Source organism: Coturnix japonica, chromosome 16 (genome assembly GCF_054131305.1).
Source record: "Coturnix japonica strain WE chromosome 16, WE-NBRP24, whole genome shotgun sequence".
NCBI lineage: Eukaryota > Metazoa > Chordata > Aves > Galliformes > Phasianidae > Coturnix > Coturnix japonica.
In genome coordinates this window covers 3,510,387-3,522,930 of record NC_140678.1, presented here as the reverse complement: position 1 = coordinate 3,522,930, position 12,544 = coordinate 3,510,387, and the positions used below count along the sequence as shown (strand labels likewise).

Here is a 12,544-nt window from a genome sequence, read left to right as displayed (position 1 = left end):
TCTTCTTTTTTTTTTTTTTTTTTTTTGCATAAGTCCAGGTTTCAAGAAGTCTAAAAACACACAACACAGCTCTCCTCTCATAAAAACTCTCCATTATTGTTATTTTTTGCACAAGTACAGTCAGACCCAATGCATGAATAAGGAAAACAGCAGACTGTAGCAAAACTGATAAAACGCAACCCCCAAAATGCTGCAGCTGTTTGTTTGCTAAATTACCAGATTACATCACGAGAGAAGAAAAAGAGCTCGCTTCTAAATGCTGTGGGGTTTTTGGAAATTTAAATGCTTTCTGCAGGCTGATGGATCGTTTTTTTCTTGTTGATCTGTAAATTGAAGCTGGATCATAGAAACACCTCAAACACAAGCTACCAAAAGACTTTGGTTTGCTCCAAAGATTTGCATTTAGTGCCAGTGGAAAAGTTAAGAATGCAGTGAGAACATCCTTAGACTCAGGTGTGTGCCATGGCCAACAAATTATTTCTTTGCAACAGTAAAGAATTCCAATGAACAGTCAGGTTATTCCATCATTCAAACCAACATGATACTGTTCTCAGATTCATGGACTCAAACTGTGCATCAGAACACCTTCTGTAAGGAAAATGGCAAAGCTGCCCAAGGAATGGTTGAAGGCAAATACTCTTCCTGACTGCAACGTAACTAGCATCAATTGTAGCACCATACTCATGTGCTAGGCAAGCAAAAACACCAAAAAGAGCAGGAAAGCTGTCCCATTCAGTTAATTTCTTGTTTTCTTATAACAGTAGAGAGCCACTCACAGAATCACTTAATTTTGAGTTTGATTGGATCAAGTGCCACCTAACAGTAAGGGGCTACAACTCCTCATCTCACCTCTATCTTTCCTCGTCTTTTAGTTCATCTCATCTCCTGGAAACTTGGTGGCACACAGAATTAAGTGCGAGAGCACTCATTGGGATGGGGATCACCCGCTGTGGTTAATCGTTCAGTACCTTCCATTAGCATAAGCCACACTTTTAGCTTAAGAAATGCAGTCTGTAAATAGACAATAGCTGGGAAACAGTGATTCCGTTTCATTCCTTGTCTCTCTTTCAGGAATGAAGCTAGGTGGTGGTCAAGAAATTTCAGATAAAGCAAGTTTTGTGTCTTATTTTTATTAAAAATGTCGCCATTTTGTATACAATCACAGAACTTAACTGTGCATGAAATTCAACAAGCTAATACTAACTGTGGTAAAGCATACAGAATATCTTCAACTTGGACATCTTCGGTATCATAGATAAATTAAAGCACTGAGGCCAGCTAAATATATGCACAGATGACCTCGACTGACAATATCAAATAGGAAAGTGATACACATTTACTATTTTCTAATAATCAGGGGAAAACATTAAAAAAACAGCAACCTGAAGGGTTCAGCTTAAAGATCTCCACTCGCTGAACACCAAACTGTGCCCATCGGGAACACATTAAAATGGCAATTTCACTGCATGGCAATGTGACAGAACAGAAACACGTGAAAGAAGGAAGAAACCTGATGCTGCAAATGGAACAGATTTCTACCTACTTGTGGAAACAGTAAGAACCACACTACTACTATATTTACAGTGATTTTCAATTCAATAATATAAGTGCCAGCACGGAAGCCAAAAGCAGGCTCAAAAACCCAGATTTTTTTAATGATTGGGTTCTTGGCTTCACTTCAGATACTGCCTTTTGGAGTGCAATATGGAAGCTTCTGTGTTGGTTCTACATAACAACTTCATTTTCTTTGTCTAACAAGGGCTCTTCTACAATATCACTCATAGGAACAAAATTCAACAGCTAAATTTGCAGCCTCTGTCTTGTATATATATCCTTATGATCACATTCCATTGTATACAGCAAACATTGTGACAGGATTGTCAGGGTTTTTTCCACAACAAATACAAATACTTCAGGGAACCTTTCCCTTTAAGGATTCACTCCTCAGGATATGGTGAGATTGCTATATAAACGTCTTCCACAGTTATTTTTGAATCATTGGCTCCAAAAAATCAATTTACAAAATAGCCTCCATGCAACAAAAACAATACACAGATTCTGCTACAAAGAGTTTGTGAGTAAAGGCACACTGTACTAAAATAATTTAAATGCATGTAAACCCTTCAAAATTTAGTATGAAACTCAATTATTATTTTTTTATTGAAATAATGCCTTTTTATTACAGAAGTATTAATACAAAAACAACGAGGACAGCATGAAGGTACTAAGAGACAGAAGCCAGTGAACAGTAGGTTTGCAGTTAAAACAAAAACCCAATAGATTGCTGCAAGCAGAGCAGAAAGTGGTTTGCTCAGAGACAATGAACTTAACTTACAGAGCTGAAGTCTGCAAACCCCAAGGAAGAGTCTTTAGAAGTTTTACTTGAAGAGGAGGGAGCAAATGGATCTTTTCCACTAAATGGGTCCCCAAACCCCTTTTTACTCTGAAACGGGTCACTGCTGTCAGCCCCAAACGGCTGGAATGGATCATGGGGCTTGGGAAAATCTGAAGGCCCAAGGTGGCTTACAGGAGTGCTTTTACCTGGAAAGTTCAGGGAAAAAAAAAAAAGGAGAAAAAGAGAAGTTACTTACCATGGACAATGCAAATCCCTTACATAGGAAACTGCTGTAATGCACTTTAGTACCATCCACTCTTCTGGGGTGGTTTAAAAACTTAACCAAATCCAACAGTACTAATTTCTCAGTGCAAATAATCTCTGACAGCTGTTTTATTTAAATGGATTTATCTTTCTTACAAATGCTGCAATATTAATAGCATCATGATTTTAAATGATAAAGCCCAACATGAAGACACCTGATCAGAAGAATTGAACAAGCACGACTTCAGTTCATTGTCCAGGAATGAAATTCAGTTTGTTTGGGATTATATAAAAGACAGAACACATGGACATTTATATCATTAAATAACTGTGTTAAGTAGAACTAAGCAGTAACCTATCTGTGACTATACAGAATGTGTGTTGTTTTTTTCCTGGAAGTGGTTCATACTTCTACAACTGCATAGAACGGAAAAGAGAGTGATAAAGAAATCACCTTCTCTGGGGGTGCCTGCTGTGCAACCCACTTTTTGTAGGTGACTTCTTGTTCACATACCTCATAGTGGGAGCTGCTGTATGCGCTCATAAGTAACAGCTGTGTATTAGTTGTTCTTCAATTAGAACCTGAATGGCTGAATTCCCCTTGAAAAGAACTCTATTTTTAGTGATTCAACCAACAGAGGTCAGAAAGCTGTCGGTTGTGATGATGAGGTGAACTCGAGGAACAATAAGGCAAAATCTGGAAACAGCTTTAAAAGAAATGATAGTTACCACTTCTCCCAAAATAACCTGAACCACACTCCTTATTTAGCACAATAATCTGAGTTATGTACCCTATTTACAGTAATATACGCTTTCAATCCTCTGGACTACAGTTAAATGGGAATCCTACAATTCATTCACATCAGGATACCTATCGTAGGGGAAGCACAGAAACTGAGCTGGAAATGTGGACTTTGCAGTGTGGACTTGCCATGCTTCAGACACAGCCTGGTAACTTTCAAAAGGCACTTTCAGTCAATGGTAGGTGCTCAGAAACATCATGAGCTGCATACACTGAAGAGAATCAGGGTAGGGGTGTCCACATCTTCCCGCTGTCCTTCACCCTACATTGTCCCACCCCAGACCTGATGGACAAAGGAAAAACTGCTCCATTTTAAAGAAGGTTAAACCTTCTGTAGCTGAAACCCCTGTGGAATTGGTGACTGTCAATACGAACGCAGGTTTTGCAACATTATTTTCTCAGCAAACCTGTTTTTTTCTAGGTGGCCTGTTGAATGTTTTTGCACAAAGCCCCTAGTGGTTTCTGAACACAAACAGGGAACATCAGGTTTTCTTCTGCTTCATCTTCAGAACAGATCACTAAACTCTGCTGCAGAGGAAATGTCACCGTGAATCTACCATGACTGCTAATAATATGGAAAAAATTCATCTTACGCCCTCACTGCCATTTCATTCAATTTCTGAATGTTAAAAAATAAAAGAGGGTTTTAATTTTGTAATCCTAAGGAAGAACTTGGACAGGGCAACCTCTATGAAATCAAGATTATTTGTTACAGAGAAGCTATGGGCAGTGCCCATGCTGAATACAACAATCTGAGCACTCATGAGCCTTTAATGATCCCTCTTCCATTATCTCTCTGTTGCTTATAGTGTGTTTGATCCTACAGAGCTCAGCAATCACGGCTGTGAGGCTGAGCAGAAAGAAGCCTGTCTGGCTAGATGCTTGGTTGGATGTTCACATTTACTAACTTCTTGGTCACAGATTGGTAGTAACAACAAGAGAGTTCTCTTTCTTACAGCAAACCATTGCAGGCTGAACCCAGATGTGAATCCCCCAGTGCAGCAAGGATACATTTGGAAAAGATTTCTGTATTTTCCATCTGGGTTAAGTATTTCTATAAGGTAAAGCAAGAATACCAACATCACATTGAAACATCACCAACTGAACAGAAGGACTTTGGAAAAAACGTGGTATTGCAAAATACACTACAGGTAGTAACTAACAGCAATTAACAGACTGCACTTTGTAAAATACCGGTTAACATTTTTGATGCACGGCAATATGAAAGCACAGGCAAACAGTTGTAACCCTTATTTGATTTTTCTGCTAATGGTTTCAGGGGAAAAAAGTTCAGAAAAAAGCAAAACAGGTCCTATTCTGAAACCACAGCAGTTTCAGCAGTTACCCAAGTGGTGCACCCAAACCACACCGAGGACTCACTTCAGCAAAAAGAGATGATGAACAAAATGGTTTACCACAGCAAATGCTGTTAACTTGTAGTGAACTCCACCCATGCAAAGGGTTTATCTAATTTCATAGCCTAGAGGAAAATTTAGGGCTGAGATCTATAGTTCAAGACAATTTCTCACCAGTAGAACGCAGTTAGAGAGCTTCACTTTCTGAATGATAACATATTGACAGTGAAGCCATTAAATACAGCTTTCAATATATTCCATGTTTCGAGGATGATCCTAACATTCTGCTTGGAAGAGGATCTTGCTGTACTCCAGGCAGCAGCAGCTCTCACACGTGCTCACACACTGCATCATGCACGCTGCCAGCCTAAGGAGGCAGAGCTGCATCTGCTCTGCTTTCAGCTCTGTCTCCAAGATGCTCCTTTCCAAGGAGCATCCCAACATGACAGATCTGCTTTAACAAGTTAGAGTCACACTTTGTAGGCTCATAGTGACAGTGAGCAAAGCTCACACGTGCAGTTACACCAGACAAGCAATGCCAGGCTCCTCACCCATCTGTAAGGGCTGGAGAAGGTGTTACTCTGCAGAAGTTCAGAGACTGAGAGGTGCCTCCCCCACATCTCCCCTTGGCACTCCACCAAACCTGTCCACATTCCCATCTTACTCAGCACACTGCTAAGCTAGCCAGCTCCTCCACCAATGCAGAACAAAACTTCCATGAACTGTGAGCTTTAAGAACTTACAGAAAAACATCACTGCTCTCAAATTACTCTGAAAATTCAATTAAGACCAATTTTCTACAGGATACTCAAACAAATAGACCTCAAGCAGGACTATTTCTTCACCTTACTTCAAGCCCAGCTTTCTGTTCACACAGATTCACAATACATATTTTTAGTAACAGGAGATGTTTTCCTATGCAAAACCCCCCTCCGAAGTGTTTTTGCTTAGTATTTGCAAAACTCTCCCCCCTACCAGGCAGCAACCCTTGCATATCTCAGCTTAGGAGGAATGATCTCACAACTACAAGATTCTGGAAAGAGAGGTCTGGAGAAAAATCATTGCATATCAACAATCTGTTCTGAAACAGACTCTAAACAATCTGCCTCAGCAATCAGAACTGAAATATCTTTATTGTGAGAGATCAGCACAAACAGAATCAAAGCGTGAATGGAATTTTTAGTTTGTGGCCGGGGCAGGTGCTCCACCCATGAGTCATTTGTCCTAAACAACACGGGATGCTTTTATTCTAACACAACTGTCAGGGCTTCTAGAAGGCACGAAAACAAAAGTTTCCCCGTTGCTCACAAACTTTGAGGCTGAATCTTTCACAGCCAGCTGCAGATGAGGAAAAAATAAAGGTGTATGGGCACTGTGCTGCTCGTGAGTAACCTTGGGGACCGAAGGAGCTCTACGGAAACAGGTGTGTGGTGCCACTTAGAAACAAACAGATCGTGCAATGAATAACAGAACTCTGTGCTCCCCTTTAGACCGAAGGTGAGCCACATGACCTGAGTATGCCCATGCAATTAAAATGCAAGGGATTTTTTTCCCCCTCTGGATCAACTAAACACTTAACAGATTTCTTTCTTTTGTTTCTAACTCCTGACTAAATCTACTGTGCCTAGCATGGCTTCTTTCTCCTTATGCTTAATGCACTACATACATACAGAAAATTTCTACGCAAATTCATATACTGGGAATGTAGCACATGATGCAGGTCAAAAAGTGCCCACAACAATGTGATGTGCTTAACACCATCTGCTCACAAGACAAGACTTTCTTTCAAGAAGCACAGCCAGTAAACGCACACAAAGCATCCAGGCTTTACTTTGCAAGTTCTTGTAAATTGAGATAATGAACAGACAGTGCAGACTGCACTTTGTCTAATTGAGCCACTGAGGACACGGTGCAGGCACACAAAGACATTGAGATGTGCAACTCAAAAAGCAGCAAAGATCTCAGCTCTTTTCTTTCCTCAGTGATAACACACACACATGTGAACTGCTCTCATGCTGCTTTAAGAATGAAAAATAAGTCTAAAACTGTAAAACCATAAAATGCCTTAAGTTTAGAGAAGTGACACATGAAAAAAGAAACTATATTTATCATTGACATAAAGGAGGAGGAAGCATAAAATACAAAGGAAGGCAGCAGTGGCATAGGGCTGCACAAATGCTACTGCTGCACTGCCTCTCCACCCTGTGCACTGAGCATGCACACAGACCACAGGGCATCCAGCATCACTCAGGGCTGCATTAGAAGCCTCATGGTGTAAACCTATTGGAAAGCTTCCAGTTAGACAACTGTTGTCCAGGCAAGCCTGGAAGGTGTACATATCTCCCATCCGGGTATCTGCTCACTACAGAATCTACTCACCAGAGCTCTGAAGTCAAATTGTCTTCAGGCTATTTTCTTTCAGTGTATCTTCTTGGTCACAATGACTCAGTGGGCAGATGAATGTTAAATTTACCTTCTGAGGCCTATGAGCAGTATACTTGCTTCCATTCCAAGCTCCTTCTGGACTAATAACCTTCTATGGCAGCTACACTTGTGAGACAAGAGTAAAGCTTCCTCACCCCAAACTAGGGACTTATTTCTGTAGATGATGGATTGCTGCCTGCATCTCAGATATCATATTCCACAGTACTTAATAGTTCTTAGTGGACCTTAACTAGACCTTAAAGGCTACCCACCCCTTTTCAGCAGATTTCAATACCATTTCTTCTTACTTGGGACTCCATGCAAATGAGGCATCTCTGAAGGATAAGAACCATACTCACTAATTTAAGCAAGGCTGGTTTGTCCCCTTTTCCATCATCTCAACATTTTTTGCAATATTTTGACATTTCAAAAGCACTGCCTGTCATAAAACCCACGTGAGAATGGAATCGAAGCCCTTAGCTCAAAGGCAGAGGTGTTAACCACTAACCTCTGAAATGCCAACCTATAAATTCATTTTCCATACTACCTTAGAGCTACAAGGAATAAATGGGTCAAAAAACAAAGCCCAAGCTCTTTGATGAAGGACTGTGTGCAGTCTGGAATAACAGCTTCCCACTATAATTTATTGTAATATCTGAACTTCAAATAGCTGGAAAGTAAACCTACACATCCCTTTTTTACATGGAATTAATGTAATACTTAGTCCTTTGAATTCTCAATTATGGTGTTTTTCTGCTGTTTATCTATTGGTATTCCAGAGAAAAACTTAATTATTTGAAATACGCAATCAGTGAAGTACTTGGTTATTAATACAATACCAACCATCTGTGTTAGTCACTATATTCAATCAATATGAAATAAATTGTAAAATGTACACAGACTGAAAAAAGCTAGAGTGATAAAAACTGCCCTTTTTAATCAAATAACAATTTTGAGAAGAAAACAGACTGAAATTGCAAAGTGCACTTTCCTGCTGCGTGTTTAGGACTTTATATTCTTTCAAGGTTAAAAAGGTCAAAACCACTATAAGCAAGCAATAAAAATTTAGAAGAGGTTGAAGGTTACACACTGGTTAGTGGTGAAGGTTCTTCCACTAATATCACTGGTTAACAGTACTGTTATAACCGCAATGTGGAATGCATGGTGCTGCATTTAAAGGAAGTGGGTAAGGGTGGGGCAAATGCACTGGGTCCCACGATCAAAGCACTAGAGCATTGAATTTTACTTATAACCCAATCACTGACACCCACACAGCAGCTTCCTGTACTTTAAAAAAAAAAAAAAAAAAGAAGAAAAGAAAAAAAGAGAAAAAAAAAAATCTGTTTCTCTCTTTTTGTAATCAACAACTTTTACCTAGAAACCAGTTAGCGGTGAACTCTGACTGATTCCAATCTGCAGCTCAGGGCAGAAAACATAATTGTTAAACTGTGAGAACCTCTAAGGACCATTTCAACTGCCAGGTTTCAGTGTATCATCTCTTTCTGACTATTCAATCTTAATTACACAACAGCTCTACAAGGTCTGAAATCCCATATGGGAAATACAACGTGACCAGCAGTGCAGGTTAATAAGTGGAATGCTTTACGACAGAGAATACCTTTTCTAAATCTACACAACTTCAGTTAGGTTTTATGACAGCATGAGAAAATAACTTGCATCGGGATTCAGATCCCTGCCACAGGGCACCTCTATTCAGTGTGTAAATACATACTATTATTTTTCTTAATATTAATAATAATTAATCTGGTCTTGTTTTTCAGTTAACAGGCAAAGTAGAAGAGGGATGATCGCTCACTATGCAGAGCACAGTACTGCTTAAATCTGGACGACTTCTTTTTTTTGCACTTTTTGAGCATTATTAAAACTCAACATCAATAAATACTGGAAAACTTTCATTTTTTCTCAGAAAAAAAAAACCTCTTTGGTTTGTCCAGTACCACCTGGTGAACATCAAATTACTTCAGCCTGCTCCCAGCGGGGCTGTACTAAAGCTAATGTCCATTAGGAACTTTGTGGACTGCAAATGCATTCCTAAAGAAAAAGAGAATGCACATATTCCCCGGGTGACTTTTATTAGAACAGTCTGGTCAGAGCAGCTGAAGAGTTTTCTCTTAGCTGATCTCTCTCAGCCCAAGAAGAATCTTAAACCAGGTAAGAGGCAGAGATACCGATTTTCACATCTCTGTATGTAACAAAGCTGTGTTGGAGCTGTGATGTACACCTGTATCCAGGCTGGTAGTTCTAGAATACGTCTCTTTCTGTCATCTCCTTGTCTTTGTTTTTATACATTGATTTATTAACTCCCAGCTCTCCTTAGAAGACTGTACTCATGCTGAAAACGCATAAAAGAGCATTTCATCAGAAAAACAAACCTGTGAGATTTCTTTTGGATCAGTTTAAGACTGAGAAACATCTGAGATATCTTGAAGACTTTGGTTCAAAAAAGGGTGAAAAAGAAGGAAAGTGATTTATGAAGAACATAACTGTAAGTCTGAGATTCAGCCTAAGATACAGCTTTAAGGAAATACTCTCATGATTGTTATCCCCTCTCCTAACCTTAGTTTTTGAGAAGGGAAAGATACGGATCTCAAGGGTGTCTCAGCCATGCCACACAGCAAGTGCTTGCTTATCCTTTCTAGATAATAACCACAGACAGCTGCAAACAGAAGTATCTGCCAACAGCCATCAGATCACTGCTGCTTGTCGATGTCCAAGCTTTGAAAAAAAACAAAACACCAACTACAGAAAAACAGTAAAGGAGAAAAAACAACCAATCTTTCAGTTCACAGGTTGGACTTTAAATGGTGAAACGATTACCCACTGAAACTCTGCTGCTGACAAAGCTGCCCTGAGAAGTTCTCTTAAGCACAGCATGAAAAGCATCCCTGGAGCCATTATTTGAGAGCAGCTAATCTGAATGGCACAGTCCTTTTGCAGGTATAAGTGAGGACCCTTGGAGGTGATCTTCATCAAGAGGCCAACAGAGGCTGTGTCTGAAGCATCTCCCTGACCCTGTCTGTGCTCAGTTCCAGAAGTTTGCTCCATTTTCATGAAGAAATAACAGCTGAGGCACAGCTCCTCGTTTATCTGGGCAAAACATGGATATATAGGCAAGAAGGGAAACTATGGCATACCTTGACCACGTTCTGATAATCCAGAACACCCTGCAGTAGCTCCATAGACAGACATAGATCAGCTCATGTCTGCATGTCATATAAGCCCTAATGTACATTGAAAGTTGTTATCTACACTACATTAGGAAATCAAGCAACTTTTAATGCACTGCAAAACCATCAATTAGTCGTTCCTACTTGATTTTAGAGTGTTGAGAACAAGTAAAGCTTTCTGTCAGACCTCTATTGCACCTGACTAACAAAAGACAAGAAAGACTCACAAGTCATTTTCAAAAGCAAGAAGTTTTACAAAAGCAAGTATGAACTGGGAACAGAAAGGCAACCTACAGATTTGGCTGCTAATAACTGGCATTTATTCATCCCTCAGCAAAGATCTTTATCACATAGTTTGTTGTTTTCTTAATTAAACAGACCAATGAGAAAGGTAAGAAACAACGGAAGTTTCTTTTTTGTTGTTTTCTGAGCAGTGTTCCCATTTCTAACACATACTTGTATGCTTCTATCTCATGCTCAAATCGCAGTATATTACTATAAAATTTCTCATGCTTTAAGTAACCACCAAAGATTGCTTTAGTGTGGAAGGAAGGGAGGAGTATAACTGCATAAGCACATGAGGCTCGTTTGCTTTAAAAAAAAACCTGCTTTGTTTCCTCCTTGTCTATTTTATCATAACAACATTTGCTTTGGGTAGAACAGCGGAACCTTACAAATCTTGTGTCTCACAATGAGAGGGAGAATTACACATTTAAACAAGATTTTTGAGAAGACTGATTAAAGGCTGAGTGCACACACCTACAATCAAAGCAAATTATTAAAGCTATGTGTCCAAAATTCCTCAGTATGCACAAAAGAGGGAATGAGAAGACAGACAAATACAACAACAATTAAAAAAATGCATGCAAGTCAGCCCTGTGAAATGTATTGCCCATTTCTGCAAAGCGTATTTGCTAGGAGCACTCATGTTTTGAAGAAGTAACATAAAGAGACCACATTAAAGAAATTACATAGGTGTATTATAGCACTCGTTTGACTCTTTCATGACAAATCAGATTACCTTTAGCTTTATACTTCTGTTCGTAATCTAATGCTGTCGCAATCGTCTGCTTATATCTGTTCTATTAAACAGTATTTTGCAGACCTTGGATTAATCTATGGGACATCCCTGTGATACAAAGCACTTTTCATGTTATCCAGTTCTAGCACAACTGGCTTGCAAAAGCAGACAGAGCAACAATATTTGTTGTAAACAGGATGGGTGCCGGTGCACACATTTCTCCAAAACACAACAGTTGAAAGGCAGACAATCCTCAGCAGAATTACTACAAGACAAGTAGAAAGATAAACACCTTTCAAATTCTGAACGTTGAGCCACATTTACTGCAGCATTATGAGCCTATTCATATACAGAATCCAGATCTCTTTTTTTTTTTTTTTTTTTTCAGGTAAGCTGACTGAACATTTGCTGCTAATATCAACTGAACTGTTCTGCTGCTGTTAAAAGTAGACCTGAAACTAACAGCTCTAAAGTGGCTTCAGTTCTTGAACCAGTTTCACTGGTATCTGAATGTTTTTAAAACACCAGCTTTTTAACAAGATCAGCTCTAGGGAGGGAGACTGAATTTCACATCAGTTACACTCTGGTTTATTGACAATTCCTGCCCATCTACTGATAATAGATCACACCTTCTTCCACGGTTGAAATGTAAAACACTAAGAAAGAAAACTGACAACCTGACCTTATTTCCGAGGACAAACAGGATTAAACTGAGGGAACTGGTTATTAAAAATAAAACCTTCTTACCACTGGGTGGCTTGGGCCGTGGTGGGACATTTTTCTTCGGTGGTAATGCTGGTGTGTCTGATTTGCTTTTGAAAGGGTCATCTGAGAATCCCATTCCTCCAAAAGAGGAGGTGAAGGGGTCTGAAGCTACTGACTGCAACAGAGAGAAAAGAAAGAGGATAAGCACATTGCAGAATATCTGTTGCTTTGCAAAGGTTGTAAGTTAACTCAATGAAAAGCATCAACTTCAATTCTGTACATCTGTCCTCAGTGTTTTTTTTCATGTCAGCAGCACAAGGTGCTAATACCCACTATCAGAAATGATGGTGCTTTGTCTAAGAGAACAAATAATAAAGGGCAGCTTTGCTCTTAATCACTTAAGTGCTTCTCAAACTTTTACTCCTAGCAAAAATCTAAGAAAAATAAAAG

General features: G+C 39.4%; 1 protein-coding gene across 9 annotated transcripts in view; it reads right to left on the bottom strand.

The window, feature by feature from the left end:
• Positions 1 to 12,544, bottom strand: part of EPS15L1 (epidermal growth factor receptor pathway substrate 15 like 1) — a 38,356-nt gene that overhangs the window by 7,189 nt on the left and 18,623 nt on the right. For 7 of the 9 annotated variants that reach the window (XM_015886146.3, XM_015886147.3, XM_015886148.3 and 4 more), the window contains 2 exons: positions 12,137 to 12,269; positions 2,336 to 2,541 (listed from right to left, as the gene is read on the bottom strand). In XM_015886146.3, coding sequence (XP_015741632.2) covers positions 2,336 to 2,541; positions 12,137 to 12,269 — 339 coding nt within the window. Of the gene's footprint in view, positions 1 to 1,114; positions 2,542 to 12,136; positions 12,270 to 12,544 lie in introns of those variants that run through there. The other 2 variants (XM_085517881.1, XM_015886150.3) reach the window with 2 other exon arrangements.